This window comes from Chanos chanos, chromosome 8 (genome assembly GCF_902362185.1).
Source record: "Chanos chanos chromosome 8, fChaCha1.1, whole genome shotgun sequence".
Lineage (NCBI taxonomy): Eukaryota > Metazoa > Chordata > Actinopteri > Gonorynchiformes > Chanidae > Chanos > Chanos chanos.
Genome location: NC_044502.1, coordinates 21,661,653 through 21,675,992, shown reverse-complemented (window position 1 = coordinate 21,675,992; position 14,340 = coordinate 21,661,653). Strand labels below are relative to the sequence as shown.

Sequence of the window (14,340 nt, the reverse complement as noted above, 5' to 3'; positions counted from 1 at the left end):
GGACTCCATCCTGTCCAACCGCCGAATAACATTCTCCATGAACGTTTACTGCTGTTCAGACATCTTCTTAAAAATGCATTTAACGGGGACACCAGTTGTTTGTTTTCGTTCGGACTCGGCAATTGGATATTCCCGGCGCACGAGTAGCCTCTCCACTCCGCTGTCCGTTCGAAAACTTAAGTGTTCTTTTGCAAGCCATCTTCAAAATGCACACTATCGACAGAATACGGAGTACAACTTCTGTAATCCTTCAGTGACTCGCTTCTCCTTACCTTACTACAGGTAACCCCTTCCCCAAAGCAAATTTCGCGCTGCAGTTGCACACAATGCTATTGGTTACTGTCACCCTACGCCACGCACGCACAGAAAACTGATTGGACAGGACTCAACCTTCGATTCTAAGTGGGTGGTTTGAAAACGGGGCGCGTCCTCGTACTGAGGAGAAACATTCCGAACAAACAAGCGAGAACCAACAACAAAAACTCCTATGCCCTGCAAACTTTTTTTTTTTTTTAAAAGTCCTGTATCCTTTGTCCCCCATCCCTCATACTGAGATAATGTCCCGCATTTTCGCTAGTCGTTTGGTTTTTAACTGTCAGAAATAAAAAAATATATGGATCCGTTATCTTACCCGCCTGCACATGAGCATAGTTTCTAATCTATTTAATAGCGCTATGTCAAAAGCAGTAAAAATGCAACATAGGCGAGTTTTTTTTAAAAGCCTTGCTTTCACCAAATGGCTGAGAGGAGAGCGTTGAGGGCGGTCATCAAGAGTCTGTGGCGGCCGTCAATCAAACTGTGCAGCTGTGGGACCGACGAATTTTTTGCTACGTCACAAAAACCAAACTTAGTAAAACTTTACAGATATGAAGATAAACGCTGTCAGCCGACGTCATGGTCAAAAAGAAAGGAAAAAGTTCTTTTATCCCTTCTGACCATACTACTCATCCAATAGAGATTTTGGCTTGATATAAAGATTTGCATTGAAATTGTTTTATTTTATGTAATATTTTATTTTGAGCCTTATTTATTCTTATAGTTGGATTTGGTCAGGGGTTTAACTTGAAAGACTTGAGCTGTATGATGCCTGCTGCTTTGCTTAAGTACAGTTGCCTTTGATGGGCCTGTAATGGCCAATGCATGTTGGATGTCTATCAATACAAGTGTATACAAGTGTTTCTTATACAGTTAGACTGACATTATATCTAAGTTTTACATCATCTCTCAGCATTAGTAACATCTCCCATATTGTCCCACACAAACTTACTACTTGTCCCCCATTTGGTCTGTTTGCATCTGGTCACCCTGTACCTTTGACCCCAAGTAAAGGACAGTTGCATAACCATCAAATATGTAATTAATGAACCTCTCATTTAGACTTTTTTTAAATTACGTTTTCAGTGTGTTTTTGTATGCTCCATTTGAAGTGTCCATTGTAATTTAGCTGCACGACAGAGCAATGACATTAAAGGCTACATGGGCCTACCACTGCTGTATTATACACCATGCAACACCTAAGAAGTTTGTGTGGTTATCAAAATATCGGCTAAATATTACATATAGGCTAACTGATAGAAAGTTACAGTGAGGAAGGGGGGCAGGCTTCTATACCCAGTCCCACCTAGACCACTGACAGTTATTAGCATTTGAAAGGCCAAGCCATCAGCTAACGACTGTGGTCACGCGGATGCCTGAAAACTGCCGTCTAACAGCTGTATTCGGACATTTGTGGGAGTTTTCAGGTCCGCATGACAAAGTTCTGCGGGCATCCGAATACCTCCAGAAAACAGCAGGTTTAGCGGAAGTTTACTTTGTCCGGATATTTCCGAATACACCACTTTTCACGCAGTGCTAGGAGTAAGCTTTCTGATCATGTAGTAACTACAGATGGCCTTTCTTTTTCATCTTATGTGGCAGTAAAAGACCTTGACCCCAGTCTTTCATTTGAAGCTCATGACATTTCACGATGCAGAGAAACTAGTTCATGCTTTCACTACCTCTAGGTTAGACTATTGTAATGCCCTAATGTCTGGATGTTCTAATAGGTGTATAAATAAGCTGCAGTTAGCCCAGAATGCAGCAGCCAGAGTTCTTACTAGAACCAAATGATATGACCACATCACCCCTATCTTATCCACACTGCGCTGGCTCCCAATCAAATCTCACATTGATTATAAAATCCTACTATTAACCTATAAAGCATTGAATGGTCTTGTGCCACAGTACCTGAGCGAACTCCTGGTCTTTCATGATGCGCCACACCTACTTAGATCAAAAGGTGCTGGCCATTTGTTGGTAACGTGAATTGCAAAGGCTACAGCAGTGGGCAGAGCCTTCTCTTACAGAGCCCCACAGTTATGGAACAGCCTCCCAATTTGTGTTCGAGACTCGGACACTGTCTCAGTGTTTAAGTCAAGGCTGAAAACTTATCTGTTTAGCCAAGCCTTTTGCTAAAAGCTCTTTATTAGGTAAAGGAGCAGATCTTGATGGTTCTCAGGCATAGAGTGTTTGGTGAACTGGTATGTTTGGATGCTTTCGTGCCCCCCCCCCAACACATTCAGTGCGGTTTGTTGACGGTGGAGTGGGTGGCCGCCTTGTGTCCCAGAGTGCCCTCATGTCCGTATTACTTTCTAGCTCTCCCTTTTAGCTATGCTGTAATAGCTAGTCTTGCCGGAGTCCCTGCCTGCACTCGACACACAATGTACATTTCCCTTAACCATTATGTGGAAATGAACATATCTGACGATGTCTCTCTCTCTGTCTGTCTCTCTCCCTCTCTCTCTCTCTCTCTCTCTCTCTCTCTGTCGAGCCACACATGCTACTCCTGAGATACCAGTGATCCTGACTCCTCCTGCTCTTCGGACCGATCCATCCTGGTGTTCTCATCTTTCATGCCCCTGTCAGCCTTCTGTCAGCATCGCCATCCCCTTTGTTTGTGATCTGATTGTATTTAATTGAAATTGTAATTGTCCACTGGGTTGGCACCTATTGCACACTTGTCTGGCCAAGAGGGGGTCTCCTCTCTCTGTGGTCCTTCTCAAGATTTCTTCTGTTTTCTCTGTTATTCCTGTTACACCTGGGTTTCTGGGGAGTTTTTTCTTGCCCGACATGAGGATTACATCAGGGGGTGCCATCCTGTTTTGTTTGTTGTAGCCGTGTAAAGCCCTTTGAGACTGTAAACAGTGATATTGGGCTCTAAATAAACTTGAAACTTAAAGAAACACAGGCAGTTTGGCAGAGGGATAAAAGCCAGTTGGAGTAAATGGATGTGGTTTGTCTTGGTCTTCCTGTCCCTCTGTAGGGATGAGAGAAATACTAGCCCCACAGTGAGGACTGCTGTATGCACACATTACATCACTTCCTCTTCACCACTGCGCTCTGTTAAATGAAAGTAAAAGACTTGCTGCTGGTCACCAAGGAATCAGCACCTGCCATTCCAATATGTCCCATTACTCTGTCTTAGCCATGACATAGTCTCTTCTAACCATGACATAGTCTGTCCTAACCATCACATAGTCTGTCCTGACCATCACATAGTCTGTCATGCAGTTTATACAGTTAATTAACTTACACATCTATAAGTCTTCAGTCCAAACACAGCTCAGATCATACAGGCCAGAGATGTTAATATATGTCATATATAAGTGAGTTTCTGCAAATGAGTTCAACAAGTCTATGTGACAGTAGTATATTGAGCCCTCTCAGATATCCATCTCTTTACTACAATAAGAAAATAAAATTAATTAATATCTCCATCCCTTGACTAAAAAAATAGGTTTAACAAACTTCCTGGAGCTCAGATCTGAACAAACAAGTGTGTGTTAATTGCTTAACACTTTTATATAGACTTAAATAGTTTTTCAGGAATACCACTCAATACTGCTGAACTACTAACAAATTAAACTTCATTATCTAAAATGGCATACTCTCCACATATCTCTAATAAGTCAAAGAGTAAAAAGAACCACAAAGTCACAGAGAATATAATGAAAGTCTACATCCCAGTCCAATACAGAATATCTGCTTCATGTTGTGTCCGTTCACATTTACTCACTGAGCCAATCACTTTATCTACATGCACTCATAGTTAGTATGTTTACTGGAAACATTAGGTAGGCTGAATCTTCATGACTGAATTTGTAGGACTTCCAGTTAATTTAAAGTTTAAATGAATGCAGCCATGTTTACACTATAATTATGTCTAATCAAGTGGTGCAAAAGTAATAAAAAGACATGACATAAAACTTTTTAAACTGTTAATAAAAGCAGTAAAGAAACAGCAATACACAGGATTAAAATAAATCCCATGTGTTCTTTACTGCTACCACACTATTCTGCATGGACTCCAGACTGTGGTATTTTCTGATGAGTGTGTTTTTGAGAGACTCTGTCCTCTGAGTGTCTAACTGAAGTCCCTGATCTTAAGCTGACCTGTCACTTAGTCACTGTGAGAGAGAGAGCGACAGGACCTGAAAGAGAGCTGCAGAGGAAACAGACCTGGTTTCCTCAGACAGATGGAATTACAATAGCATGTCTGGGAAATGTCTTTCCATGGCTGTAATTTCAGCGATTGCTTTGAAATATATTTGGGCATTCTCTCATGAACCTTGGTAATTTGGTTTGCTGATTGTTGGTCAAGAATGTGAATGGGATTGAGTGGGTTCCATGTCCTTAGCAAAGGGTCTGTATGGGTTTGTATGGGTGTGTATGAGTCTGTATGGTGCTGAATGGGTCTATATGGGTGTGTATGAGTCTGTATGGGTCTATATGAGCCTGTATGAATCTGTATGGGTGTGTATGAGTCTGTATGGATCTGTATGAGTCTGTATGGGTGTGTATGGGTGTGTATGAGTCTGTATGGGTCTATATGAGCCTGTATGAATCTGTATGGGTGTGTATGAGTCTGTATGGGTCTGTATGAGTCTGTATGGGTGTGTATGAGTCTGTATAAGTCTGTATGAGTCTGTAGGGGTTTGTATGAGGCTGTATGGGTCTATATGAGCCTGTAGGAATCTGTATGGGTCTGTATGAGTCTGTATGAGCACTGAGTGTTGGAGTGCAGCTATAAAACCGTGTTCATGCAAAGGGAATGCCTATGGGCTATAACATGTATATATATGTATGTACGTATGTTATGAGGGGCCAAACAGGAAATATATAAATATAAAGCTGAATATATAAAAGTAATTCTGAATATATAAATGTAAAGCTGAATATATGAATATAATTCTGAATATATATAAATGTAATTCCGAATATATAAATGTAATTCTTAATATATATAAGTAACTGAATATATAAGAGTTAGTTTATACTCAGGCATATCACAAGACAGTTGTTTTTCTATTTTGATTTTTTTTATTCTTCAGAGGTTACTAAGTGAGCAAAACAAGTTTAACATTAGCATCAGTAAAATTTTACAATACAAAGATAATCAAGCAAAAATGTTAAATAATTTAAATCTGAATGAGGCAATAATTTGGACTTAATTAAGGGGTCCTTATTTTCTTGGTATGAGGACGGCAGCATTCGCTACTATGAAATGATGTAATTTAGAACGTGACGTTGTCTTTATTTTCGGCTGTTGTCGGCCAAAGCCACGCTTTACAGACCACAATTCACTTCCCCATAGGTCATCTTTCCCCACTTAGTGCAGAAACTTGAATAAATCCCCCCGCTTCAGACTAGCTACTGGATTTTCAACTGGAATTTCCACTAGGGAAACCTAACACACACACAGAAGGCGGGCCTATCCAGAAACTCCAACAAACATTCGGCCCAGACAACATTCTTTAAAACTGTTTAATTTAAAAAGTCTTCCGCTTCATGTCGGGGTCCTGCATCACCTTGTCGGGGTTTATGTCGCTATAGTGACCGGCTCGCTGTACATTATCCCTTAGGCTGTGTCCGAAATGGCATACTACATACTACTCGCATACTAATTATGACGTAAAAGTAGTAAGTAGTATGCAGTACGTGAAAAATGAAAATTTTGCAGTACACGACAGTTACCCGGATGATGTACTACACTGGCGAAAACTTCTAGTATACATCCCGAGCTCACTTCGCCGACTACTGCATCCCATGAAACAACACGGTGATTTCCAACTGTCAAAAAATTTTAAAAACATGGCGGACAGCGACAGAACTAGCTTCAACTTCAACTGCAGCTGCAGTTCCGAATATAAATGTATCAGTTGCATATTTTGGGTGTAATAAATCTTCATACGCTTTCTTATACGACTACTTTTGATACATATTTGTGGTTGTCGTGTGTTGTTCGATTTTAACAGAACAGATAGCCCAACCGATAGCAAACGTGTAGTACACTACACGAAAGTTTTCATAATTGCGTACCATAATGTATACTAGTGTGTGGAGTAGTGCGCAGTATGCAGTGTATACTAGGCTAGTATGTAGTATGTAGTACGGTAGTATGCCATTTCGGACACAGCCTTAATTATTACACGGATTTGTTGAATACTTGACTCTGATTGGTAAATTACGGCATTGCACGGTCTGTTATTTCTGAATGGTAGACCGCTGCTATGAATAACAAACCGTTGCTATATAGAACATTTTTTTAGCGGAAGCAATACAATTTTTAAATCAATATGTTGTGTCAAATTATTGATTGCTTTAGTAAGTAGCCGTATAACAAGCGATAACTTTATACACCATGGTGAGCTTGAACACGCCTCAGGACCTTTCAAGTGGGAGCCAAATTCCAGAGGGAACTGGTGAAGAGATGGCTCAAACAGCTAGAGAAATAGTAAATTGTGGCTGTGTCCGAAATGGCATACTAGCGTACTGCATACTACATACTAGCCTAGTATACACTGCGTACTGCACACTACTCCACACGCTAGTATGCAGTATGGTACAATTACGAGACGTTTCGTGTAGTGCACTACACTACATTGCCATTGTCGCCGTCCGCCATGTTTTTTGAAAATTTTCGGAAAGTTAGAGGTTACCGCGTTGCATCATGGGATGCAGTAGTCAGCGAAGTGAGCTCGGGATGTATACTAGAAATTTTTGCCAGAGTAGTACATCATCCGGGTAACTGTAGTGTACTGCAAAATTTTTATTTTTCACGTACTGCATACTACTTACTACTTTTACGTCATAATTAGTATGCGAGTAGTATGTAGTATGCCATTTCGGACACAGCCAATCTCTTAACCAACCGTGTTCTTGTAGCTCAATGGCAAGTTCAAGCGTACACCAAACTACGGAGGAAGAGGTCTGCACAGTCTTTTGCCGAGGCTTCAAACCAGTCGAACGTTTTCCTGCTCCTGTTTAAAACCTGATGCATTTCTCCAAACCGACTCGGCGAAATAGCATGCAGACTTCTTCCTCCGTAGTTTGGTGTCCGATGGAACTTGCCATTAAGCCATAAGCACACGGTGTTCTGGTGTTGCAGCAAGGTATGAAACCAACGCTTGTTATGAGATTATTTAGGCTCCTTCTCTACCTCTGTGAACCATCCCTTCGCAAATTCCCTGTCAAATTTAGCTCCCCTACTTAGAAAGTCCCAATACATAGAAACTAAGGACCTTAATTACGTCCAAATTATTGCCTCATTCAAATTAAAATTATTTAACGTTTTTGCTTGATTAACTTTGATTGTACTGTAAAATTTTACTGATGCTAATTAGGGGCCAAGCAGCGAAGTTGCAGGCACCTATTGTAATTGTTAGAATTCTGCTATTGGAGTTTATGGCAGCCCATACAAAGGTGTATGTGTTCTCAGCCTGTGTGGATGTGGTGGAAGTAAACTGTTAAAACAAATTACATGCAGTGATGTATTCACTATAATTCCAGGTTCCACCAATTGAAATTAGTTTAATCCGTTTAAATACCAACTGTAACATTTCACACACCACGTGAGTTCACATGAACTCAATAACCCAGTTGTCTCCAGCTAAAACCAATACAGACCATTTGAGACCAGTTCAACCAATACAGACCATCTGAGACCAGTTCAACCAATGCAGACCACTTGAGACGAGCAGTTTCTATCTGTTGTTTTTCAACTGGAACCAGACCAATACATTCCAGTAGAAATTTCTATTGGTTTTTCTACTGGTCATTTCAGTAGAAACCAGTTATGAAACCAGTTGAATGTGTTTCAATTCCCCTATAAAAGCCAATAGGAACCAGTTGAAATTGCTATTGGTTTTCTACTGGTTTTCAACTGGATTTCTACTGGTTTTCAACTGGATTTCTACTGGGATTTTCTACTGGTTTTCAACTGGAATTTCCACTAGGGATAGAACCGTATGATAAAAGAAATTTGGCACATTGTCAGGGGACAGTCCAAACTACTCACCAAATTCGGGGTAATTTGACCCCAATCCATCCAGCCCTGTAGCGCCACCAACAGACCAAATTTCAAGGTACATTTTTGACTATAAGTTTTGAACCGTTTGTTCTAGAGTTGTGAATTTTTTTTCCCTGAATCCTTGACAAGTCATGACAAGTCGAATGCACTCACTGACGTCTATTAGATTTTCCGCCATTTTGAATTTTTTGAAAAACCTATTTTTGCAAACTCGTCATTGATCCTATCACCACCAAATTTGGTACATATCATCTACATTGGGGTCTGATCAAAAGTTGTATAAAGAATTTTGCTAGGTCAAGAGATATGGCCACTGTCCTGCGAAGGTGCCAAAACAGGAAGTGAGCATAGCAATGCTCGCATGGATTAATACCAAACTTGGTGCAGTTCATTGAGAGGGCGAATCCTGGTTCCCTGCCAAGCTTCATGAAATGTCGCCACATAGTGGCACTATACCAGGAAAAACACATAAAAATATATTAAAATACTCATAACTCCAGGACAAAGGCAGATATTTAAGCCAAACTTCTTGTGCATCATCACAGTAATGAGCCCTAACTGGGATATTATGACACCAACCTGTCGGCCATTTTGTTTGTCCACCTTCACTGCTGGCTGTTCTCATAACAGTTTCTCATGTCTAAGATCAGTGGTGTCAGTGTGTCATCAACTGATCTCAACCCAGTTCATTCATTCTACTTCCTCACCTGGTTCTGGGCCAACTGGAGCACCGTGCTGATGGTGTGTTGGAGACCTGTTAAATTGGTTTATATTTAATTGGTCTTATCAATAATCCAGATACAAATACCTCTATGTAATTCAGTTTGAGGAGATTTTTTTTAGTCTAAATTCTCTGAGAGGAAACACGTTGTTCATGGTGGTAACATTCAGTTCAATTTAATTCAAGTTCATTTGTGTAGTGCTTTTTACAATTAAAATTGTCTCTAAGCAGCTTTACAGAGATCAGTGCCTAAACCCCTAGTGAGTAAGCCCGAGGTGACAATGGCAAGGAAAAACTCCGCAATGAAGTGAATAGGTACAAGACACCTTGGGAGGAGCCAAGACTCAACAGGAGGAGCCGATCCTCCTTTAGCCACGATATAGAATAAAGATATTCACATCTGGTCTTCATCAAATCTGTGGCCATCTGCAAAGATAAGAGCTGGTAAGTTCTGAAATAGACCCATGACAAGGAGCAGTCAAAATAAATGAATAAATCAATAAAAATATCACAGTCAGGACATCTCCACCTTTCCATATTTTCCTGCTTTGTATTCTCTCTCTGGCTCTTTCACACTGCTATCCAAGCATGGTCCTTCTCTAATGTTTGTCTGTATGTGAGAGGCAGGTGTGAAATGCTAATTTCCATCAGCGTTTTTGAAGAATATGTCCACACCGTTACCGAAGCAACATGCATTTCTGGTTTCTTACATATTACTGTTAATGTTTTTTTCCCTTCAGTGAGGAAGCAGCAGAGAGAGAGAGAGAGAGAGAGAGAGGTGGAGTGGGTGGGCACAGAGAAATGGATGGGGTGTGTCTGGTTAGGTATAGGTGGAGATACGAACTGAGGATTGTTAATATCTTTGTATCCACAGAATGAGCATGTGGATGCCGGTTAATAAGGCTAATATTAACCTGTAGCAAATACAGGCCAATAAATCAGCTCACTTGATAGGTTAGACTGCTTTGTTTTTGCATTTTTCTGTCTGATACATGCTAGGATCAAAAAGTAACTTTTGAACAGCATGTGTTCTTGACCTTTGAGTTCTACTTGAGTCTTAGGGTTTATGGTAGTTATAGTTTTTGCCCAGAGAAAGATATGAGTGTTGCTGGACTGTCATGGGAAGCAGACAGACCCCAGTCAGAGCCCGCTGACCATTCTCTCTGTGCTTCTCAGCTGCATCAATGGTGATTCAAAGAAAAAAAAAGAACTCATTATGACCTGTGTAAAGGTTTACAATTCACTCTCAAGACTCCATTATTTCACCCGAGTGTTTTGTCCTTGTGGAAATAGAGCAGGAACAGTGCAACGACCTGAGACACAATGCCCCTGCCAGAAATACTAAGGACTATAAGCAATGGAAGTAAAGTACTTTTTCATAGGCTGGCCATGCAGATCAAATATGCCCCTAGCTTTTTTAACAGAAACCAGTGCACCACTCCAGTTCTTCTGCAGTCTCTCTCCATGCTTATTGATTTTATTAGCCAGTCTAAAGCCCAGTGTTTTACTGGTCTCTCAGTGTCACTACACGGTTCATGCCAGCGCACCACCCTCACTGGACTGATCTGAATCAAAATGTGTAAAATTCATAGTGATTGAATATGAGGAGTAGCCAATGAGGGAGCAAAAGGAGGATTAGGAAATTTGCCCTCTGGGAATTAAGGCCACAATCGCATGTATCTGTCATGTATCAGCCCTGCGGACAAAAAAACAAAATGATGATTTTCAACAGAATCAACATACTTTAACTTTCCCAGGGGACATTTTCACGCCATGGAAATAAACAGACGATACTGTACGCTTCTAGTACACATACATGAAATATAGAACATAAGGGTAAAATAGCAAACATACCATATGTTATATCTTTTGTGTTGTACATAGTCTGGCATTGTGTAGAATTACTTTAAAAATATGAGCAAGATAAACGGAGGTCTTGATGAAAGTTTTTTTTTTCTCTCTGAAGTGTGATTTAAATTCAACCTCTGCAACACTCTTATATCAGTTAATGTAATGATCAGAGCAAATGTGCACCGGGGAGAACTGGGATGAAAAAGAGCTGGTCATCTGTCATCACTGCCATTTTACAGAGAATTAAACCCAGTACTCTTTGTACTCAATGTCATGTTTATTCAGCCTCTTGGGTATGTGAGTTGAAAATGCTGTACAAAACAAAACAAGGCAGGGGCAACAGCATGGCTGCTGGAACATCAACTCAAAAGTGTTTGGGCAGAAGCTTACAGCAGGAAAACCAAGGAGGCATGGCTGACTGCCTGCTGATGAGTGGCACCTCGATCTCAGGGAAACCAATAAAAGCAGGGGCCGGGGACTGGAAGAGTGCCACAAAGGTGTGCTGAAGTAGTGTTGGGAAAACATTTGTGCCCTGTTCCCAAGACTCTGCAGAGCTGTGGATGGAGACAACCGCCACCTGCTGGGTGGAGCAGAAGAGGGAAAGTGCAGAGGTCAGCCTTGGGTACAGGCTGTATGGTTTGATATAAAGAAGATCTTACAGATGTCCTCTCAGTGCACCAGAACCTCTCCCTGACTTTCACCAGTCATGGCACTTAGCCTCTGATATGTTTTATCTAACAAATAGTATTGAGTGTTTGTTGTTTATATGGTGCTAATACAGTTAACACCAGTTATGTTATTTGTGTCCATACATGATGTGTTTCTGTGAAGAGCTGCATGATTTAGAAGGCAGTTAGTATTCAGTGTTTCATTTCCCTAACAACATAACATATGGAAGATAAGCGCTTCCCATTGTCTTCTTTAGTTCTTTTACTGTCAGCTCTGTGCATCTTTTACTATAGTGATTTGTATTGGTGCTGTTATTCTAATGCAGGGATACATGTTCATATATTTGTCTATTATTTTCACCCTTTCTGACAGTAAATCCACACCGGATGAAAGCTTATTTAGTGGTTTTTTTTTTCATATTAAATGTTATTTCCATATAATTAATGTGAACGATACCTTACCAGTTACAAACATGAATTTACAAGTGAACAAATAAGCTCTTTTGGAAAAGCTATCAAAGTTTCTTTATCTGGGCCACTGACAAGGATCAAACTCTCATTTCTGCCAGGAGGTGTGGGATCATAAATTCATCTTTGCATTATCAGTGAAGAAATGACACAACATATTCAGACATTACACCCCCACAGCGGCAGTCTGAGCCGTGCATTGGTTAAGATCTCTCTCAGTCCGGACGCTGTGCTCTGAGGTTTCATTAGTCACTGTCCACACTGGGACGTCAAAAAGCACACCTCTCATTCAGAGTTTAAAAATCTTTTTATTCTGCTCTTCCTTGAGTGTGCAATGAACAGGATGCTATGGGGTTTTGGGATAGAGATGTTGTTAAGGATGGTGGAGCATCAGGCATCTGAAAAGTTACAGGGTTCTGCTAACAGCACTTAACTTCAAGCACCTTACACATGAGCAAACCTGCGAGTGTTACGTCTGCTGTATTTTCACAGCAGTGTGTCGTACCAAATGCCTTTTCACTCCGCTCACAGCAAACCTCCACTCAGCACAAAACAGGCCTCCAGCGAGCAGTGCAGATGAATGAAGAGTCCCAGACAGACTGCGTTTGTGTGTGTGTGTGTGTGTGTGTGTGTGTGTGTGTGTGTGTGTGTGTGTGTGCACGTGCGTGCCTGCGGAGTGCAGTGTTGAGTTTGTCGACTGTGTAGTCTGAAGTCGGGGCAATTTATGTGGACCCAGCTTCTGATCCCAGCAACATCATTAGAACCGCTGACACTGGTCTAGGCAGGTGATATGCCAACAGGAGTGACCGTGAAATCCGTACATGACAAACGAGGAACAGAAATGGGCTGTATCAGGGTTTAGCCAAGGATACATCCTGCCACACCCAAGTATAATGTCTCAGGTGATAACAGTTTGGGCCCTCTGAAGACCAACACACAAGTGGAAGACAAGTGTAAAGACATCTTTAGACTGCTTTAAACTGATGAATATCTCTGACTTCCTGACCTCCTAAAGAAAGTAAACAAGATTACACTGGCAATGGATGAAATGCTCAGTACTTGATGGAGTATTTTTTTTATTTATTTGAGGCATAATTTATATGTCACGGCTGCAGGTGATGTTTGGTTTCCTGACGTCTGAAAATCAGAGAGCCCTGTGCAGCCATGTCACTTCACACTTACAAATAAACAAAGTAAAAACAATTATTTACCACCTTAACATCATTTAAAATACCAAAGATATTTATTTGTGTTATTTTTAATAACAGTACAAAAATGATCACAGATGAACATACAGCACAAGCAAAAAACAAAGATCCTCCGTCACTCAGTTCAGCACTGTCAAAGCTTTGTCTACTGAAACCAAATGTAATCTTAAAACAAGTACAACATCTCCTTTCCTTTGCTTAATGATATTGTCTCAAATCAGGTGAGGATATTTTTCACGGAGGGTGAATCAGGACAGAAAACGAAGAGAGAAATAAAGATAAAAAAAAGATAATCAGAAATGGCAGCATTTAGCGTTATTCCACTGTCTTGTGTGCTTTTTGACTACTATTTGTAAAGTTCAGGAAAGGTCAAAGTGCGACTGTGGAGATAACTCCTGTCCCAAGGCTATAAAACGACAGTGATCTGGATCAGTCCCTGTGTGTGTGGAACCATCCCAACAGGGGCAGAGGCTGTTTGAGGACAGTGACAGTGTGGGTTAGCAGGGCCTAAACGTTGCATGCTAAAACACACTGTGTACCATAAACACCATCATGTTGAACTCTACATGCAGTCAGGAGTATGTCTCCTCCCACTGATTAATCCAACCTGGGTCAAACCACATGCGAGCAGACAATCTCCAATAAACAAGGCAATGCAATCTGTATGAGATTGATAAATCTCTTTTCATTTTTACACGTGTGTGTCTGTGTGTGTGTGTGTGTGTCTGTCTAAGTGCATAGCTGGACATCCATGACAGACACGTCTGGAATGGAGCGACAGGTGCGAGCAGAGACTGGGCAGGACAGAGGAGTGTGGAGGAAGCGAGGGATGAGGTGGCAGAGGGTGTTACATCTCGTGGGAGGCGGGGTCATGATCTGCAATGCCATTGGTCTGCATGTTGTTTTCATTGAGGCGCCGAACGCGGTAGGCCTCATAGTGCATGCTGCTGGTTATGTCTTTAATGTTCTGCATGTGGGTTCTGTGGAGGAGAATCACACATCACTCAGAGCAAACATACTACACACACTTATACACATACACACACACACATCACTCAGAGCAAACACAGTACACAC

At 41.1% G+C, this 14,340-nt stretch overlaps 1 protein-coding gene across 2 annotated transcripts in view; it reads right to left on the bottom strand.

Annotated features, from left to right (window-relative positions):
• Positions 1-13,156: 13,156 nt before the first annotated feature.
• septin9a (septin 9a) overlaps positions 13,157-14,340 on the bottom strand; it is a 68,970-nt gene continuing 67,786 nt past the window's right edge. For both annotated transcript variants that reach the window (XM_030783335.1, XM_030783334.1), the window contains exon 12: positions 13,157-14,243. In XM_030783335.1, coding sequence (XP_030639195.1) covers positions 14,111-14,243 — 133 coding nt within the window. In that variant the 3' untranslated portion in view covers positions 13,157-14,110. The remainder of the gene's footprint in view (positions 14,244-14,340) is intronic.